Below are 18,263 nucleotides of genomic sequence, written 5' to 3' on the forward strand. Positions count from 1 at the left end.
CAGCTGGGCTCTGTCATTTGCTCCCCAGCCCCCGGTGGGGTATGTCCTGCTCCCCAACTCTGGATCCTCAATCCCATTAGCCCACTCACTGAGAGTAAACATATTCCTTTATAAAAAATACCAAACTCCACTTCAGGGAAAATGCTGCGTAGGATGCCAGCTCTCTTTTCCAGCCCCTCGACCACTATTCAAACCATTCACCCCTATACAGAATTGCAGCCACACAAAGAATGTGAAACACAGTTTATTCTTTGTGGAAAGATTGAACAAGGTCAAAAATGTCCTTAGAGGGCACTGACCCAGCCCCGCCCCGCAGGTTCCTGGGGTCAGATGCCTCTGCCCCTCCCACCCCCACCCCTCCCCGTACCCCTCATTAACAAAAAGGAACGATTTGAATGGAGTTCATATATAATAATTATAATAAAAATATACATTAAACAAAACAAAAAAAAAAAAAACCAAACAAGACAGAAATTTAGCCGAACTGCCAGCACCGTTCACCCCATTTCCCCAACTCCTAGGCCCCACCCCCCCTGACATCCCTCTCTTCTCACTCCCTCCACAGAGTCTCACTCTCCCAAGTCCCCAGTACCATGACCACCTTTGGTGGCTGAAGGAGACTTCAAATGGGTGGGCTGGGTGGGGAGAGGGAGGACAGGACAGGATGATAGACTGAATGTAGCCATCAGGGAAGTAAGGGGCCAACCCCACCAAGAAGCAGCCAGGCACCTGCCTCTCACTGGGGTAGAAGGTAGACTAAATGCTGCCAGGCCTCTGGGAACCTCCTCTGGTCCCACAAGTAGGTGATTTCTCTCAGTTAGGTCCCCGAGTCCCAGTCCCTCTATTTTTACTTCTGTCTCTGGGCTTCCCACCCATCCCTTCCATGATTTCTGGTCAGTAAGAAAGGGGACAACGAGAAGCCAGTGTGCCTTCCTTAGGGCCCTTCCTGAGAGCCCCAGTAAAACGCGCTCTCTCTTGGGTACCGCAGCCCACCCTGTGGCACCCTTTGTGGCCTGTTCAGCCAAACTTCATTTCCTGCCCCTTGACTGCTCTGCCTTGGGTCCCAGCCCCAGCTGCCTGCATTTGAGCAAGATTCTTCAGGCTCATTCCTAGGGCTCCAGACACGGTGTCTCCCCATGGCCCCACTCCACTTTGGGCCACAGCCCCTGGTTTTAGCTATTCCAACCTTGAAATCCTCATCCAAGGCTAACATTCGAGAGGGGCTAGGGCTGCCAAGTTTCCTCAGCCCCAGTTTAGTCCTTAATGGCTCAGGCTCTTCTTTGGAAGTTCTTCAGGATAGGGAGGGCAGAGGCAGATCTTTGTGGAGAGGAACGTGACAGAGCGAGCCACCAAGACCCCCTTTGAGTTTTTCTCCGAAGGTCTCAAGGTGGTAGAGCAGTCCCCAGCCCTCACACTCTCTCATGGCCTCTGCCCTCCCTTCAACAAGATTAGATTCCTTTCAGCCAAAAGAGTGGTAGGAGGCTGCCAAGTAAGTACACCTAGGAATTGCAAGACTGCAGTGTCCAGAGCCTCCTGAGGTCAGAGTTCAGAGGTTTAAGGTATGTCAGGGGATAGAAAAGGAGATGACCCCATTTGACCTTGGCCAGTGAGGTCTGAGAATTCTGCCTTCAAGTGCAGAACTCCCATGACATTCAGATGGGGCGGCACACACACCAAGCTACAGGGCTCCCCTGAGGGCCAGAGGCTGGAAGGGATTCCGCTTAGTCCTCAGGGGACCCGTCTAGGGAAGAAGCAATGCCAGGGGTGAGGGTGGGAGAGGCCAGCCAAGGGACAGAAAGGGAGTTTGGAGGGAAGGGGTCAGGATAGGTGGGAGCAGCCCACCCAACACCTCTTGCTGCCACTGCCTTCAGAGACAAAAGTTCTCATGGTAGGAGTGGGTGGGCCAGCGATGGGGGTCAGACCTTATCCAGCAGAGAACGCTGGCAGTAGAGCAATCGCTTGGGGGTTCCATGGCGTCTGAAGAAGAAGACTGCAAGGCCTACTGCCAGCACCAGGAGCAGCAGCAATACAGGCAGCACAATGGCAGCTGCACTCACGGCTCCACTGCCCTCCTCGTCCACCTCGATGATGATCACTTCCGTCTTTTCCTCAGTCCCCTCATCTGGTCGGCCCCCTGATGGGCAGCCCATCCAGTCTCTCAGGGCTGACTTGGGGTAGCCTGGCTCTACCTTCAGCTTCTGGTTGTTGAATTTCCAGTATTTGTTCCCCTTGTAGAAGTAAGTGAAGACTGGAGGGGGTCAACAGGAAGGTGGTAAGGAGGACAAGAAAGGAGACAGTGGCAGGATGGGGATGGGAAAGGCCCCAAGAGAGAAGAACAGAAAGAAGCTTGGTTAGTGTGACAGCCAGCTAAGCTCACCTTAATCTCTCTGAGCATCAGTTTCCTCAATTGTACGAAGGGAGCAATTATGGTGCCAGGAGTGGTGGAGACTCATGAAAGCACTTAGCCACCAGTCCACTTAGCCTGGCACATGGAAAGGGCTCCACTATTATCACTGTCACTGTTTTCTATATATGATGTGCTCCCTGTTTTTCTTCCTTCTCTTCCTTAATTCTCTATTCCCATCCTCATCTCATAGACACTTCCCTTGCCCTACTCACCTTCATCACTGCCCATGAATGACCCTCTGGGAGACTCAGGGACTCCTTCCCAGACATTGATGTTTTTGGGGTACTCGCTGTCCACTGCCCTGAACTCCTCATTGAAACGGTAGTACCTGGGGGAAAGGTGACAAAAGGAAGTGGTTTGGACACTGGGTATGTCCTCAGAGGACAGCAGGACCCAAGAGAGACTGCACCAGTGAGCAAAGAGTAGCTGTGTACAGGGGTTTTGAGTAATGAGGGCCTGCAGCACAAAGTGCAGGAGGGAGGGTCCAGGCTTTAAGGAGCCATCAGCAGCCCTTAATGACAGTGCCTGGCTGCTGGGGCGGCCGCACAGTGCTAAGGACAGGAGGCATCAAATGACCAGGTCTGAAATGGTGACCCGGTCACATCCCAACCCACTCACGCACACTCAATAGAGGCTGCCTGTTGCTAGGCAAAGAGTGGAGGCTCAGCCAGCTCCTTCTCCAGGAAAACATCTTGAGGGAAAAGTGGGCCTTTCTTCAGAATTTGGGAAGGAAATTTGGGGGAGGTAGTGATGATAGTTTCTGAGGAGAGGGGCCTGGAGTAAAGGCTTGAAATCTTACTTATTTCCCCGGAAGAAGTAGGTCTTTCCATTGGGCATCCAGAAGAGAGCAGCATCAATCCTGTCAGTAGGTAGCCCTCGGCCCAGCTCCTTAATGTGCTTGGGGTAGCCAGGTTCCAGGGAAGCCTCATCAAACACCCAATGCTTATCTCCTGGGGAGGAGACAGAAGGGCAGAATCTGAGTTCAAGTTGGGCTCTGGGGTCTTTGGGAATCAAGTGACATCAGCTCCCTCAAGGAGACCCTCCCAACTTGCTTGGTTACCTTTGAAGAAGACAAATTTGCCATCCTTCCTCTCATAGGCAGTATTGATGGATGGAGGCAGGCCCCTCCAGAACTGGCCAATGGGCATTGGGTATCCATCCATCACTTGGTTATTTCTCACCCGCCAGAACCAGCGCTCCTGGAAATCAGTCAAGGTGAGAAGAGCACATAATGTCTTGTAGCTTAGTTCTCTTCCTCGGTCCTAAAGCTCCCCCGCTTTATCCTTTGATTTTAATTTTCAGTCTTTCTGTTTCTGTTTCCACCCAGCCTTCCTACTGAGAGCCCCTTTATTCCCCAAACAAGCTCACTTTTTCCTCTAACCTTGAAAACAAACATCTCCCCTCGGAGCACAGCCACAGTGTCAAAGTTTCCATCACAGATGTTGGGTCCATAGGTTGGGTTTTTGGGCTTATCAGGGATGGAGGGCCGGGAGGTAGTCCTGGGTTGAGGGGGCATCTTGGTGGGTGATCCTGAGTCACTCCCTGGGGGAGAGAACAAGAGGGATACTTCAGACTTGGGGTCAGGGGGAATGGAAGGACATATAGATGGGCAGACAGCACCCTTAGACAGGTGTAAATGGGCCTTTGTGGGGAGGCTGAAGCAATCAGCTGGGAGGTGACAGAGATGTTTTCAAAAGTGGGAGCTGATGGAGGTAGGGTGAGGTGGTGCATGTGTGTGGGTGACTGAAGGGGTGAGAGTGGGGAAATGCACAGACCAGAGACCAGGAGGGGACAAGGAGCAGAGGAGTAGCTGGTGTAGGCATGGATTACTCACCATAAAGTTGCTGAATGCCCCGGAGATCATCATCAGGCAGCACGAAGTTCTCTGTGTCCATCCACTGGTAGAAAGGTGCCATGATGGCTGAGGGATCATTGGAATGTTCCAGGCCCAGGGCATGGCCCAACTCGTGCACAGCCACCAGAAAGATATCGTTCCCTGGAGGGATGGCGATGGTGAAATGGCATCCTGGGTCCCTTCTCTAGCCTTCCTGCTTCATCAGAGGCTTCCAATCCCAACAAGCCTCCTGGTCATGTTGTCTACCCAAAGTGACCAAATCCTGAGGGCCAGTTTCTTATTTGGTATCTAAGGCACAAAGCCTTAGTAACTTCCTCTGGGTGGAGTGGGAGTTCTGTGGGGCGGCGTCCCAATCCCAGGAGGACCTGTGTTATGGAAGCAAAGACCCTCTGAGGGTCAGTTTCTCCTAGGAGCTAAATTGGAGATTTTTCTTAAAAAGTGGGTGAGGGTACTTTTTCTTGATTGTGTTCAAAATTAGCCTAGGAGATCTTGGTGGTCTCTTCTAGCACTTATTTATTTATTTATTTTTGGAGACAAGGTCGGTCTCGCTATGTAGCCCAGGCCTGGAACCTGTGATCCTTTTGAGTGCTGGGATTGCTGGCATGCATCACTTCAACTGGTAGCCCTTAGATTCTGGAAGGATGACACCTCTTCCCCACCTCCAACAGTGGCTGACTCTCCCCAGAGTAGGACCCAGGGTTTCTTCACTCACCATTCAGATCCTCATTCTGGACAGTCCAGGGCTCAGCAGAGTCAAAGTGAGTGTCTCCTCCAATGTTGGGGCCTGGGAAATAGGCATGGGCCAGGAAGCCACCCTCACCATCAAAAGGCGTGCTGTCACCATGGAAACCCTCAGCAAACAAGATCATGATGTCCGCCTGCTTTTCATGGCCTTCTCGGATGTAGGCATAGGGCACTTCGCGGAAGCGCAGTGGTGTGGCACTCTCCCATACACGGAAAGCCTTTCGGATGGCCTCGAATGTGGCATACTCGCCCACCTTTGGGGTATAATTCTGGATGCTGAGGTTCAGCCATGAGGGGAGAGAATGGGGGTGTGTTAGGCTAACGAGGGGCAAAATCCTCCTTTCCTGCACTGTCCCAGGTTCAACTGAACTGCCCAGCCACCTTCACCAGACCCACTCTTTCTGCAGCCTCATGCATGACAACACCTCAGCACCAGAACTGAAGGCATTGGGGACCCTCAAGCTTTGGCTCCCCAACTCTGGGGTGCATCTCCTGATGGCTGTACCTCCTCCCCACTTCCCAGGATGCTTTTCAGAAACAGAGGGGACAAGTACGGGAGGTCTGGTCTCTGCATATCATAACTGATAAGAAAGGATACCAGATATAAGAAAGGTCACTGGTCTGTTGGACCCACCAAAAAGTGATCTCATTATGCTGCCATTTGAGGCCTTGGATGGCATAGCGCTTTCTTCGAACGTTGGCCTTGATCTCAGCCCCAAACTTGTCTGGAACACCACAGCGGGGACGCCTCATGGCCCTGGGGTGGGAGGATTGGGGTCAGCGCAGTGTATGAAAGAGAAAGGTCTCCAAGGGAGAGGGTGGGGCTCCATTACAGGCCCTGGATCCTGGCCTCAGGCCCCAGCATCATCAGTGTTGGGTGAGGCTCTGTGTGTGTCAATATGGGGAAAGGCCAAGGTTATGAGGTCAGGGTTAGGATCAGCATATGAGGAAAGGACATGAGGGACAGAAGCCAGGATTTCAGCACCATTCTAGTGCTCAGTGTTGTCAGTGGGCAACACTGAGCAGAATTCTTTTTTTTTTCCCCCCTTGAAGTATTTTTATTAGCATGTATTAGTTGTACAGGGGAGATTCACTGTGACATTTCTGAATATGCTTACATTGTACATTGGTTAGGTCCGCTCCCACCTTCTCTCTCCCTCATTGTTCTATTTCATATACGTATATACAGTACATCAACCATATCCACCCTCCTTTATTGCTTCCTTACACCCTCCCTGGGCAGAATCCTTGCCAGGGTCAAGCACTTACTTCAAGGTGTCTGGATCAGCCTTGCCTGTCACTTGCAAACCGTAGAATCTCTGCATGGCAGCAATGGCAGCTGAGAGTGACTGGGGTGAGCGCTGTGTGTGGGTTCGTAGGTCCCCAGGAGGCAGGTAGCCATACTGCTGTAGCCAGGCCTATAGGGAAAGGGGTGTGGCTTAGAGCATTCCCACCTGACCCAGGGGGCACATCTGCCCCCCACAGTACCTAGCATTCACCCTTGGCTTTGTGAGGGCTCCCAGGCTGACTCTGGCAGCAGGTCTAAAGGAATCCTTCAGCTTTCAGGTCCACTGACCTGAAAGCTGGCCTAGACCCCAGCATGGCTTGTTCCCTGGGGGCTGTCTGTGAGCACAGACTGGATTGGGGAGCCAGACCTCCAGACTATCTATAGCTCTCTTGAGAACCAGAGCCCTGCTGGTTTAACATAGTGTTCTAGGATGTCTTCTCAGAGCTATAATTCCTTCCAGTACTTCTCTTTTCTATGTCAGTGTTCTTGCAAATGCAGCCATGTCCCATCTGAGAAGGGGTGTGTCCACGATGGGTAGAAGGGTAATGTCAGGCTGAGGGGCTCTGCATTTGGGCCCAACACAAAGCTCTCCCGCAACAGAGGAACCATGCCTCTGTGACCCTCAGCTGAGACTTTTTTTTTAGAAAGGTGGGCAAAAAAGGAGCCAGAACTGAAATTGGGGCCTTTGGAGAAGTCTGATACAGCTCCCATCCAAACACCATCTGGCCTGGGGCGTGGAACCTAAAGGCCTGTTTGGTTCTCAGTGAAGGCAGTGGGGTAACTGTGGGATTTTTATTTCAGATATGTTGTAAATTGTTCATACTATGAAAGCTGGCAAATTGTTTTAAATTGAAAGTTAGGTTTTGGTGTTTGAAAGATGCACACACTACAAAGCCCTTCTGAGGAAAAAGTCAGCCGTTTTTGTGAAAACAATGGAATATTTTTCTAAATTTGAGAAGTCAAATTTATATATGGAATATGAAGATACTTGGATTCTCTTAAGAGGAGACATGACTCAAACAGCTCTGGTCTTTGCTCTAGCTGTGCCTTTTTTAGGGAGTCCAGAGTAGGCTGCAGGTTGCCTAAGATGAGACTTGGACGAGACAGGGGTAGAGGCTGCTGTTGGGTGCTACATCCCCTATCCATGATGGTTAAAGATGGTTCCATCTCCACACAGTCCTTACCCACTAGGCGCAGGCCCTAGTGGTGGAGCAATACACTTGAACAGGGTCTGGGGGTGATTCAGGAGCAGCTGACTGGGGACCTGAGCCCACACGGGCAGGAATTGCAACACAGTTCCAGGAATTGATCCCCCAAGGCTGTCGGGAGTTAGAACCTCAGCTGTAAACAACCCAGCCTTTTCCTAGCCAATAAGCCTGGTGTGAAAAACCCTAGCACCACCTGGCTGTGAGAGCCCCTCCTCACAGGTACAGGAGGAAATGAAGTTTAACTCTGGTATACAGGACAGGAGCCAAGGAGGGTGCTCCAGTATGGAGCTGTTCTCTGGGAGCTGCAGGCTTGCCCTGACCTGTGCTGGCTGATGCCACAGCCAGTGCCCTCAGGAGTCCTGCTGTGCCAAATATGCAGGAAACTCCCTCTGGCCCTAGCCTCACCTGTAGGACAAACACACCCCAGGCTTCTGACCCCTCTCAGGAAGCAACTGCTTCAGGACTTGGGAGAGGATAGGAGTGGCCTGCCCCTGGAACTGAAAGTCTGGAGAAGTGAGGCCTGTTTGGACAAGGTGCCCGATGGGTGGTGGGTGCTGGGATAAATCTCCTGTGAGACACTCAAGAGGTAGGCAGGTCTAAACAGTCACATTCACAACCCCTGCCCCATACTCTATAGAGGAAAATGGAGGCTTAGTAAAGAAAGGAACTTCCCTGGACTCAAGTGAGCCACAAGGCCTGGAAAAGAAGTGTCGCCATCCCTTTCCTCCTCCCAGGCCTGGGCAAGATTCTTCCCTCCATCTCACAGGGGCAGGCAGGCTCTGAGCAAAGCAAGAACCACAGAGACTATGAGGTCGGAACCACAGAAGAGAGGACTCTTGTGTCTGCGGCTGGGTTGGGGGAAGGGCAGAGTGCCCCAACATGCCAAGGGGAGGGGAGGGCTGTACTGGAGCTGGTGCAGAGCTGTGGTGGCCTGGCGGAAAGGACCAAACTGCCTGGGCCACCTCTGCTCTCCTTCCAGATTGGCCTGGAAAAGGAACAACTCTGTTGAGCCACAGCACACAGCAAAGCCTTGATGAATGAGCACAGCAAGGTATTCCCCAAGGGGAAAGTCAAGGGAATGCTTTACACCTTAGAAGTCCTGGAGGAGGCAGGGGGATCTCCTGCTCTACAGCAGCCCTGGCTCCCAGCCTCTGGACCTGCCCCTCCCCCTTTCTGCTTCCCAACATTCGGTGGCCCAGAAGCAAATGGTTCTGGCATTGGGAAGCCCATGACCCACTTAAAACAGAGCCAGTGATGTCGCCCCTCCCCTAGGAGGCCTAGTGGGACATAGGAGGGAAAAAGGCGGTGAAGTTGGCAGTGGGCAGTCCCCCAAATGCCCAGGTTCCTTTTGTTAGGAGCTCTCCCTTCAGGCTCAAGTTGGGGCTCCAGGCCTGAGATAAGGGTGCCTTCTTCTCCCTGACCATCAGGCTTAATCTGTAGCTCCAGGGAGGATTTTTACTCTACGTGGTCTCTGAGCACGACAGCTCCATTGCTTTAACTACACTTTTCCTTTCAGTCCAAGAACCCTTCGGGGACAGAGAGAGCGTGTTCTTCTTACTGGAGAGGTTTCCTCTCGGGGTGGGACCAGGACTGGGACCAGGGCGGAGGAAGCCAAAGCCAGAACCCATCCCCCGTCTTGGGCCTTTCCCAGCCCCTCCCGACCGCACCCAGGCCCTCGCGGGGCTGAGTGGGTTGGGATGGCCCAAAATAAGAAGCCGATTAAGTCCGTCTCCCACCTTCACCCCAAAATAAAAGAGTGAGGGAGGACAAACTTCCTCAAGCAACTCCCACGCGGTTTTCTCCAAGGCCGGGTGGGCCATGGTCAGGGAAGGGATAGGGATGGGGGTGGGGGCGGTAGAGTCAGTAGCGACGTGCGAGAGCGCCCTGGGCCTGCCCGCTCCCCACTCCCGGTGCGACGCCCCCAATCTCCCTGCAATTAACACAGAAAAACAATTAACAGCAAAAAGGGCCTGGAGGGGCCGGCGGGGGTGGGGACAGGGGAGGCGTCGGCTCGGCGAGCTTTGGGCTCACAACTCACAAGAGCTTTTGTGTGTGTGTGTGCGTGTGTGTGTGATCGCGGCCACCGCCAGGCTCGGGGCAGGGATCCGAGGGGTCGCCTCCGGGAGGCGGGGGCGCACGGCCCGAAGCCCGCCACCCCGTGGGGCAGCAGATGCGTGCGTGGAGGGCGCGCGCGGGAGCGCTGGAAAGTTGAAGAAACAAACTCGCACATGACAAGGAGCTGGGACCGCGCGGGGTTTGAGCGGAGTCCAAATGTTCATCGGGCTCCCAGAAGCCGAGCGCAGAGCCCAGGGGAACTGGGTGTGGGGGGTGTTCTAAGGGAAGGAAGGGACGGGAAAGGCAGGCAGCCGGCGGCGGAGGGCGGGGGGGGGGGTGGTCCGAGGCAGGCAAAAGTTGGATCGACTTGAAAGCTTGGCGAGGAGGAGGGTAGGGAAAAGGAGGGGATCGTGCAGGCCCGAGAGGCCGAGATCCTCAGAGCCCTCCTCTCGGAGGGACTGTCCCCTCGGAGACCCCCGGGCTCGCCTCCCCGGCGGGCGCTACTCCGGGCAGGCCAGAGGAGCTCACTTACTTCGGGGCTGAAGTTGCTGCTTTGGGCCGAGCCGAGGGAGGCGAGAGCGGTACCGAGCGTGAGCAGGGGGAGCAGGAGGCTGCGGGAGGTTCGCGGGGAGGGAGACATGGTCCAAGTTTTCGGGGCGGCCGGACCGAGCGGGCTCCGCAGCGGGCCCACGCCCTGGGGTAGCCGCTGCTCCCTCGGCGCCTTTGTCTTCCGCAGGCACTGACTTTGGATCCCTGGATCACTGCGGCGAGGAGGTGAGGGGATTGTTCTTGAAAGTACCCGTTCGCTCTTCTCTTTCTCGTTTTTTGATCTTTCTTCTGCTTAGTCTGCGAACTGGGTTGGAAGCCCTCTCTACTCTCTCCTTTAGTCCCTCCCTTCTCCCGCAGCCTCTCCTCCGCCCCCGCCCCAATGCCCTCCTTTCCTGGTGGGGACGTGGTTTGTTTCAGTCTGAATCCAATTACAGCCAAGAGCTGGAGAAGGGGGAAAAAAAAAAAAACAAAACACCAAACCCAAAGTTGCTTTTCTGTGGTGCAGGCTGCCATCTGCAGGGGTTGAGACCATAGCCAACAACTGGGAGCTGTAGGGGGACCCAGGGGACCGGGGATGTGTGGGAAACTTTCTCTTCCTAAGCACATTTTGGGTGGCTTGATTCCCGTGGTATTCAGCATTTATCTCACCTCAGAGGGGAAGTATTGAAAGCCTGGGTGGCTAGGGCCAACAAGGAACTCAGGGTTCCCTGGTGGTGGTGGTGGGGAGTGGTCTTCCATGTGTGAGGAAGGTTGGCAAAGGGACATTTACTAAGTTAGAAGGTTACCTGTTGTTAACCACCTCTGTCCCTCCCCTGCCCCCAAACCATAATCAAACCCACTACCAAACAAACCCAACTACACTGATGGATCTGGGATCCATCCTTATAGAAAGACAAATGTGCTCTTTATTATTGTCCTCTTGAATGGTGGCCACTAAGTGAGGACTGGCTTCAGTTCTAGGGATTAAGGCCATGGAACTGGGGAAAAGCACATCGGGTTTGTCGAAATTGCTGGAATAGAGGGAAGGAATGGTAGTTAGGACTTTGGAGTTTCATTGTGCCTTTATAATGGGAAAGGAGACAATTCCTTAGAGTAAAATCTTCAGTGACTGACTGGACTCAGAACAAAGAGTGAGGTATGCAGGGAAGGGGGTGGGGGAGGCACACTGAAGCTGACATGAGAAAGGGACACAGATAAGAGGTTGAGAACTAGATCTAGAAAAAGCAGCACAAAAGAGCACAACAGAAGCAGGAAAAGTGTGGGAGACAGAAAATTCGACCATCAGCGAAATCTAAGATCCAAGAATTGCATCTGGTCAGCGAGAGAGGAAAGAGGTAGTGGGGAGAGGAAGGGAGGGAAAGCAAGGGAAGCAATAAAGGAGGGTTGGATAGAAATTAGGTCAGGTAGGAAGCTCCGGAAATCCCAGAGATCCAGGAACTATCACATTTGTAGCAGAAAGATGGATGTCCAGTGCTCTGTACTGGAACAGGAACAAAGGTCCTTTGCCCTCAGAATCCATGGGTGTGCTCATGATCAACAAAATGAAAGCCTTCCCAGGTCCTGGGCAGCTTTCAGTTTGTAGAATGGTGGGGATTAGTTCCACAGTGACTGCTTTGGGGCTGAGTCCCTGTGTGAGTGGGGGGGGGGTGGGTGGGTGGAAGCCCCTCTTCAAACAACCTTGAATTTTAAGTCAGAACCATGGAGACTTTAGAACCCAACTCCTTCACTAGAATATGAAATAGCCAAGTTTGATTCTTTCCATGTCTGCCTTCCCAGTGGGGGTCTCCTCCTGGATCATGTATCTGAGCCTTAGGAAAACGAGTACCAGTTGCTTACCAAGAAGGGGACCTCAGCTGGAATCTTTTTTCATCAAAACCTTTATTAAATGTGAACTGCACATGACCAACCTGTGTATGAGTTACTAATGACTTTAGTACCTGGCTAAACCAAGTATTGCCCTCTTTTCAGATATTGGGAGGGTGAATGGAAGGTTAGGGAAGATAGTTGAAGGGTCTTATACACATATACTAAATAGAACAAACCCTCTCACAATTGCTCTGGGGGGAGGGGTTGAGGGGGAGAGATGGTAGGGGTAACCTAAAATTGCACAATGTAAACTTACTTGGCATTGTCACAATGAATCCCCCTCTGCAACAAATATATCCTAATAAAAATGTAAGAAAAAGAAAAAAAGGAGCAGATACTGCACATAGCTTGTGCCAGTCATATGGGCTGCAAAGGAGGGCATAAGAATCCCAGAGCAAATTCGGAGTGTTAAGAGTGCTTGGCTAGCTTGCACAAGGCCCTGGGTTCAATCTCCAGCACAAGAAAAAATACAAACCATAACAAAGCAAAACCTCCCAAAACTGCAGAACAAGATTTAGCTGAACTGGAATGGAGTGCAGGATGAGGAAGGCCATTGAGCCAAGCCTTCCAAACAGTGATCTTACAGCCTGTCTTGCCTGGTATCAGAGTCCTTTTAAAAGAAGACAGAACATATAGGCTCTCTTCTGCCTGGGATGAGGCATCCAGGTGATAGAAAAAAGTCAGAGAGAGGCTGGGGAAGAGGTCAGGAGTTGCTTTTTATTGACTTGGAAGTGGGCTCTGTAGTGAAGCCCCTTTGGGTATAAGAGCATTTTTCTGCTTCCTTTCTTCTTCCTGCAACTTCTCTTTCTGCCTGAGCTCCCATGTCTGTAATCCAGCGTCTATTTCCTGTGACAGCAGTACAACTCGTCTCTGAAACAGACAGGAAAACAGTATGGATAACATCTGGGACTTGTGTATCGCACCATTATATCCTTTCTTTCACAAAGTCAGAGGTTTCGGCTGGAAATTGACACTGCTGACTGGGGAATGAGTTAGGAAGCAGAAGGGAGGTAGCAAAATGTGAGGTAGAATGCCTCTAATTGGTTTCTGCCCTAGGAGTGCCCCAGTTGATTCCTTCTCACAGTGCTATTAAGCCATCTGGCTGGCCAGGTACTGATGCTCATGTCTATAATTCTAGCTACTCAGGAGGTAGAGATCAGGAGGATCCCGGTTTGAAGCCAGCTGGGGGAAACAGTTCACAAAAAAGGGCTGGCAGAGTGGCTCAAGGTGTAGACCCTGAGTTCAAACTCCAGTATTGCAAAAAAAAAAAAAACAAAAAAACAAAAAAAACAACCAAAACTGACTGATAGGCACTGATGGCTCCCACCTATAATCCTAGCTACTTAGGAGACAGAGATCAGGAGGACTATGGTTTGAGCCCAGCCCTGGAAAACAGTTTTCAAGAGCCTATCTTGAAAATACCCAGCACAGTCTACTGCCATACCACCCTGAATGCGCCTGATCTGAAAATACCCAACACAAAAATACGGCTGGCAGAATGGCTCATGTGGTAGAGTGCCTGCCTAACAAGCAAGAGGCCCTGAGTTCAAACTCCAGTACTGCCAAAAAACAAAACAAAAATAACAAACATACACAAAACAAAAACATCAGTGGTGAAGCACATGCTTATTGTACATGAAGTCCTGGAGTTGATCCCAGCACTGCCAAACAAAATATGTGGCTGTTAAAATCTTGGTTCACCAAGATTGTGTTAGCTTAGGTACAACACAGCCCAGAACAAATTATGATTTAAATTTTCTTCCTCCAATTACACACTAGTAGCCCTAGCTGGAGCTCTAGCCACTCACTGCAAACTTCTCCCTTTGGGCTTTTCTTCGAAGCTGGCCTTTCATTGGGGGTGCAGGGCGGCCATCTACAGATAGAAGTGAGAGAAAAGAAAAGGGTTAGAGATGGTCTGAGGCACCTTGTCCAAACACTGTGAAAGGAATGAGGGAAGAAACAATCTCTAGCTCTTCTCTTCCCTTTCACATCCAGCGTAGCATAATTCTCCTAAAATAAGTCCTTCATCTGCAAGGCTGAGGTATGACAGAACCAACAAAAATTAAGTTCCTAGGCATGTTCCTACTCTATTTCACTTAACCCTCATTAGCCCGGAATCCAAGGTGATCTGCAATTCAGAATCCTCTGTTCTATCTTTAGAAACCCTTCATGTGAATGAATCTTGGTTAAATTCTATCAAATTGTACAATGAAATGCCCTCTTTTTTTGGAGATAGGGCCTTGCTATGTAGTCCAGGCTGACCTAGAACTCAAGATCCTCTTTCCTCAGCGTCCTAAGTACTCTCCTTTCCTTTCTTCCCAGCCAAGTCCAAGTCCTCATCCTTATCCATAGAGGGCCCATTCAAGTTTTCCCCTGAAACCTCCAACTCCCTCCCTCCCCCCTCCACCTCCTTCTTCCTTCCTCCCTTCCTTCCTTCAACCCAGGGCCTCAAGCATGCTCTCTCTCTTAAAAGAAGTACTTGCCATTTAATATTCATTTATTTGCCTTGGGACATTTGCCCTATTACTTTTAGCATTTTTTAGCTATCTCAGATCCTCCTGGAATGGGACTGAGTACTGAAATACTATTGTTTTAATTTTAAAATGTTTCTGCTAGCTGGGAACCAGTGGCTCACAACTGTAATCCTAGCTACTTGGGAGGCTGAGATCTGGAGGATCAAGGCCAGCCTAGACAAATAGTTCTCAAGATCTCATCTCCAAATAATCGGAGCTTGAGGTGTGGCTCAAGCAGTAGAAAGCCTGCTTTGCTAAGAACAAATGAAGCCCTGAGTTCAAACCCAGATCCACTAAAAAAAAAAAAAAAAAAAAAGAAAAAGAAAAATATTCATGCTTTGTTTTCCCAGCCAGATTTTAAGTTTGTTTAAATCAGGAATTGTATAGCTAGCTTTTGCTGTTCACAATATAGTGTAGGCATAAAACCACATGCTAAAAGATTCCATAATGCAGTATCTGACCTCAAGTAAGTTTATAATGGAGATGAGGAGAACTAGTTTGTTTTAAAAGTAAACAATAGTATTTCAGTACTCAATCTTATTGCATACTGTACACTTGGGAGACTGAGGCAGGAGGATGACAAATTTCAGGCCACATAAGGAAGACCCCATTTCAAAAAACCACCCTCTCCCGCTCCCAAGAAAAAGAAACTGAAAATTCTGCCAAAAGTTTGAAGGCAAGACAGGTAAGAGGTATTATTTACTAATAAAGGGAACTAGGCTGGGTGGTGGTGGCTCACACCTGTAATCCTAGCTACTCAAGAGGCAAAGATAAGGATCCTGGTTCAAGACCAGCTTGGTCAAAAAGTGAGACCCTCTCTCAAAAATACCCAACACAGCCAGGCACCAGTGGCTCATGCCTGTAATCCTAGCTACTCAGGAGGCAGAGATCAGGAGAATTTCAGATCGAAGCAAGCCCGGGCAAATAGGTCCTGAGACCCTATCTCGAAAAACCTTTCACAAAAATAGGGCTGGTAGAGTAGTTTAAGTGGTAAGAGTGCCTGCATAGCAACCATGAGGCTCTACATTCAAACCCCAGTACCACAAGAAAAAAAGGAACCGACTGTCAGAGTGGCTCAAGTGGTAGAGCACCTGCCTAGTAACTGCAAAGCCCTGAGTTCAAACCCCAGTACTGCCAAAAAATAAATAAAAAAAGAGAACCAGAGACTAAAGCTAGACATGGTGGCACATATCCATAATCTACGTTCAGGAGGATGAGTTTAAGACCTGCCTAGGATACACGGCGAGAACATGTTAACTACTACTTCCCCTAAAAAGGGGATGAATAGTGTGTATATTGTTTTACTTTATCCTAACAAGTGTAAAATCCTTGAAAATCAGATAAAATTAAGTAACATTTCAATAACTCAAAGTTAGCAAGCAAGGAAGCTTGGATTAGGAAATACAGGGAGGAAGCTGGGCACCAGTGCTCATACCCTGTAATCCTAGTTACTCAGGAGGCAGAGGATCAGGAGGATCAGGGTTCAAAACCAGCCTGGGCAAATAGCTCCAGAGATCCTATCTTGAAAAGACCCTTCACAAAAAAGGACTGGTGGAGTGGCTCAAGATTTGGTCCTGAGTTCAAACCCCAGTTAAAAAAAAAAAAAAAGAAAAGAATACAAGGGGCTGGGATGTAGCTCAGTGGCACAGTGGTAGAGTATATGCTTAATGTATGCAAGAGGCTCTTGCTAGGTTCAACCCCAGCACCTCATACCCCCCAAAGTACAGGTACTCACTGTTCCTGTCATTCTAATATTGCATACTACTACGGATAGATTCTAGGCTTCCTACAGCAAATATCAAGTGAAAACAATCTTCACCATCCTCTTCAGTCACCAAGTAACTGAACATGCACGATGTTACTCCTAGACAACCAACCAATAGGGTATTAACACTCAGGTCTCCCTGTTGTGAAGGAGGCCCTCCATTGCCCAGTTCTAGTCTTGGCTTTTCTACTAACCGAATATAGTACAGGCTTTTCACTTCTGTAGGCCTCAATTTTTCCTACCTGTAAACTGTACTCCCATATAAAGTGGGGAGTGGCTTCAACTTCTCCGAGGTTCCTCCCTTTTAGAGCTAGTATCTATTCTCTCTTTTCTTTTTAGAGGTGGGGGAGTTAAGACAGGGTCTTACTATGCATCTAGGCAGGCCTAGAACTCACCATCCTCTTGCCCTAGCCTCTCTACTGCTGGGATTACAGATGTGTACCACCACGCCTGGAGTTTTTTTTTTTTTTTTAATAAAGCCTGTGATCCTCCATCTTCTACCCTTCAGAAATGCTCCTTTTCACAGCCTTTCAAAGAGTTCCTCTAGTATTTCGTACCAAAAAATGCAGTCACCATACAGAAGAGTGGTTCTTTCTAATTATTTAAAAATCATGTCCCCCGTTGAGAAACGTGAAGATCTTGTCATCCCCTCCGGCCCTAGGGCGCCTCAAGTTAGGATGACCCTCTGCTCACTGCCACGAGTCAAGCTCTTGCACCGCTTTACCTGCCCTTGTCCCAGTTTAAGTGACAACATAAACAAGAGGGCTTTTTCCCTCGTTCACCTCGTTTTCCCACTCAGACACGCCCTCCCCTTGACACCACTCCCCCACGCCGCCCAGGGGCGGTCCCCTCCGAGGGAACACATGCACGCTCACCGGCGAAAGACCAGTCTGGGAGCTCCGTCAGCGGCCCGTAGCCTGACGGGCTGGCAGCCATGCCCTGCCTGGGGGAGGGAGGCAGTCGTGAGAACTCGGCGCGGCTTCGGGCGCCCTCCTCCCCGCACCCCGCACTCACCGGAGTCGCCAATGGCTGCCTGCCTGAGCCGACACGCCGCAGTGCAGCCTCCGGACACCTGCTAGGGAGAGAGACAGAGTTACGGGAGAGGCCGCGGACCCGCCCGCACAGGCTCCCCGAGTCCTCCCGCCCCAAGTCCACTCACTCGAGAGCACGGTTCCCAGAGCAGCCATTCTGAGACCCAGGAGCCGGAAGTGGGCGTGGCCTCGGGGACCACGCGCGATGCCGCGGGGGAAACGGGAAGCCGCCATCTTGAATCGGTTTTCAATCACGGGCCCCGCCATCTTGGGTCATCGTACGGAAGTGAAGGGCACCTGAGGGGAGGGTCTTTTGGGCGAGACACAGCCGGCGTCCTGCGCATGCGTGCTCAGGGATGGTCTTTGGCGGTGGACTTCCTCTGTGTCCACCCTGGGATTTCTATGCCCGACTAAACTGTGCTAAGCTCTTCCTATGACCTCCCTCAGCGCTCGCTAGTTAGTGATTTTTAGCTTGGAGGAGTAACATCACCTTCCCTCATTCTACCGTTTCCTCCATCTCCATACCATATTTTTCCCAGATAAAGAGAAGGGGTCAGATGTAGAGCAAATGAGAAAATTTTGGTTTCTGGGACCTTATTTATTCAATAAAATTGAAGTTCTACGTGGCAAGCGCTGTAGTAGGCACGGGAGATTCTGTAGGGAGCAGAAACAGACCTTATCACTATCCCGACTGGGCTGTCTAGAGGAGAGAGAAGACAATAAAATAATCAAACACATGACTGTGATGTGACAACCGAGTGCCTGGAAGCATGTTGTTTGTGAGCACATGCAATCAGAATGTGCTGCAGATTGCTTTGTCGTATTTGTCCAGGAAGTTGCTAGAGTGGAGCTAAGAAGTGAACCCATTCTTGTAAAAGCTACCTTCACACATTCCCTAATATCCTTGTTACAAATCTGAGGTAAGTACTTGCAGAGCATCCCTAACCTGAAACCTGAAATGCTCCAAAATCCAAAATCAAAG

The 18,263-nt window shown here is 50.6% G+C and overlaps 2 protein-coding genes across 8 annotated transcripts; both read right to left on the reverse strand.

The window, feature by feature from the left end:
- Positions 1–228: 228 nt before the first annotated feature.
- On the reverse strand, positions 229–10,486 carry Mmp14 (matrix metallopeptidase 14). Its single transcript, XM_074068400.1, has 10 exons — positions 10,090–10,486; positions 6,276–6,424; positions 5,641–5,763; positions 4,975–5,282; positions 4,242–4,403; positions 3,789–3,949; positions 3,468–3,606; positions 3,207–3,357; positions 2,620–2,735; positions 229–2,248 (listed from the first exon to the last, which is right to left on the reverse strand). The coding sequence occupies exons 1-10, from the start codon at positions 10,195–10,197 to the stop codon at positions 1,917–1,919; spliced, it is 1,749 nt and encodes a 582-aa protein (XP_073924501.1). The 5' UTR covers positions 10,198–10,486; the 3' UTR covers positions 229–1,916.
- Positions 10,487–12,669: 2,183 nt separating this feature from the next.
- Mrpl52 (mitochondrial ribosomal protein L52) lies at positions 12,670–17,563 on the reverse strand. Of its 7 annotated transcripts, none has more exons than XM_074068405.1 (5): positions 17,410–17,538; positions 17,265–17,322; positions 17,126–17,193; positions 13,774–13,845; positions 12,670–12,842 (listed from the first exon to the last, which is right to left on the reverse strand). In XM_074068405.1, exons 1-5 carry the CDS (start codon positions 17,513–17,515, stop codon positions 12,676–12,678), a joined length of 471 nt encoding a protein of 156 aa, XP_073924506.1. In that variant the 5' UTR covers positions 17,516–17,538; the 3' UTR covers positions 12,670–12,675. The 7 variants fall into 7 exon arrangements, with proteins under 7 accessions (XP_073924506.1, XP_020018426.2, XP_020018427.2 ...); XM_020162837.2 differs by having other exon boundaries at positions 13,781–13,845; positions 17,265–17,325; positions 17,410–17,499; XM_020162838.2 differs by having other exon boundaries at positions 13,781–13,845; positions 17,410–17,495.
- Positions 17,564–18,263: the final 700 nt, after the last annotated feature.

The sequence above is a fragment of the Castor canadensis genome, chromosome 3 (assembly GCF_047511655.1).
Source record: "Castor canadensis chromosome 3, mCasCan1.hap1v2, whole genome shotgun sequence".
Lineage (NCBI taxonomy): Eukaryota > Metazoa > Chordata > Mammalia > Rodentia > Castoridae > Castor > Castor canadensis.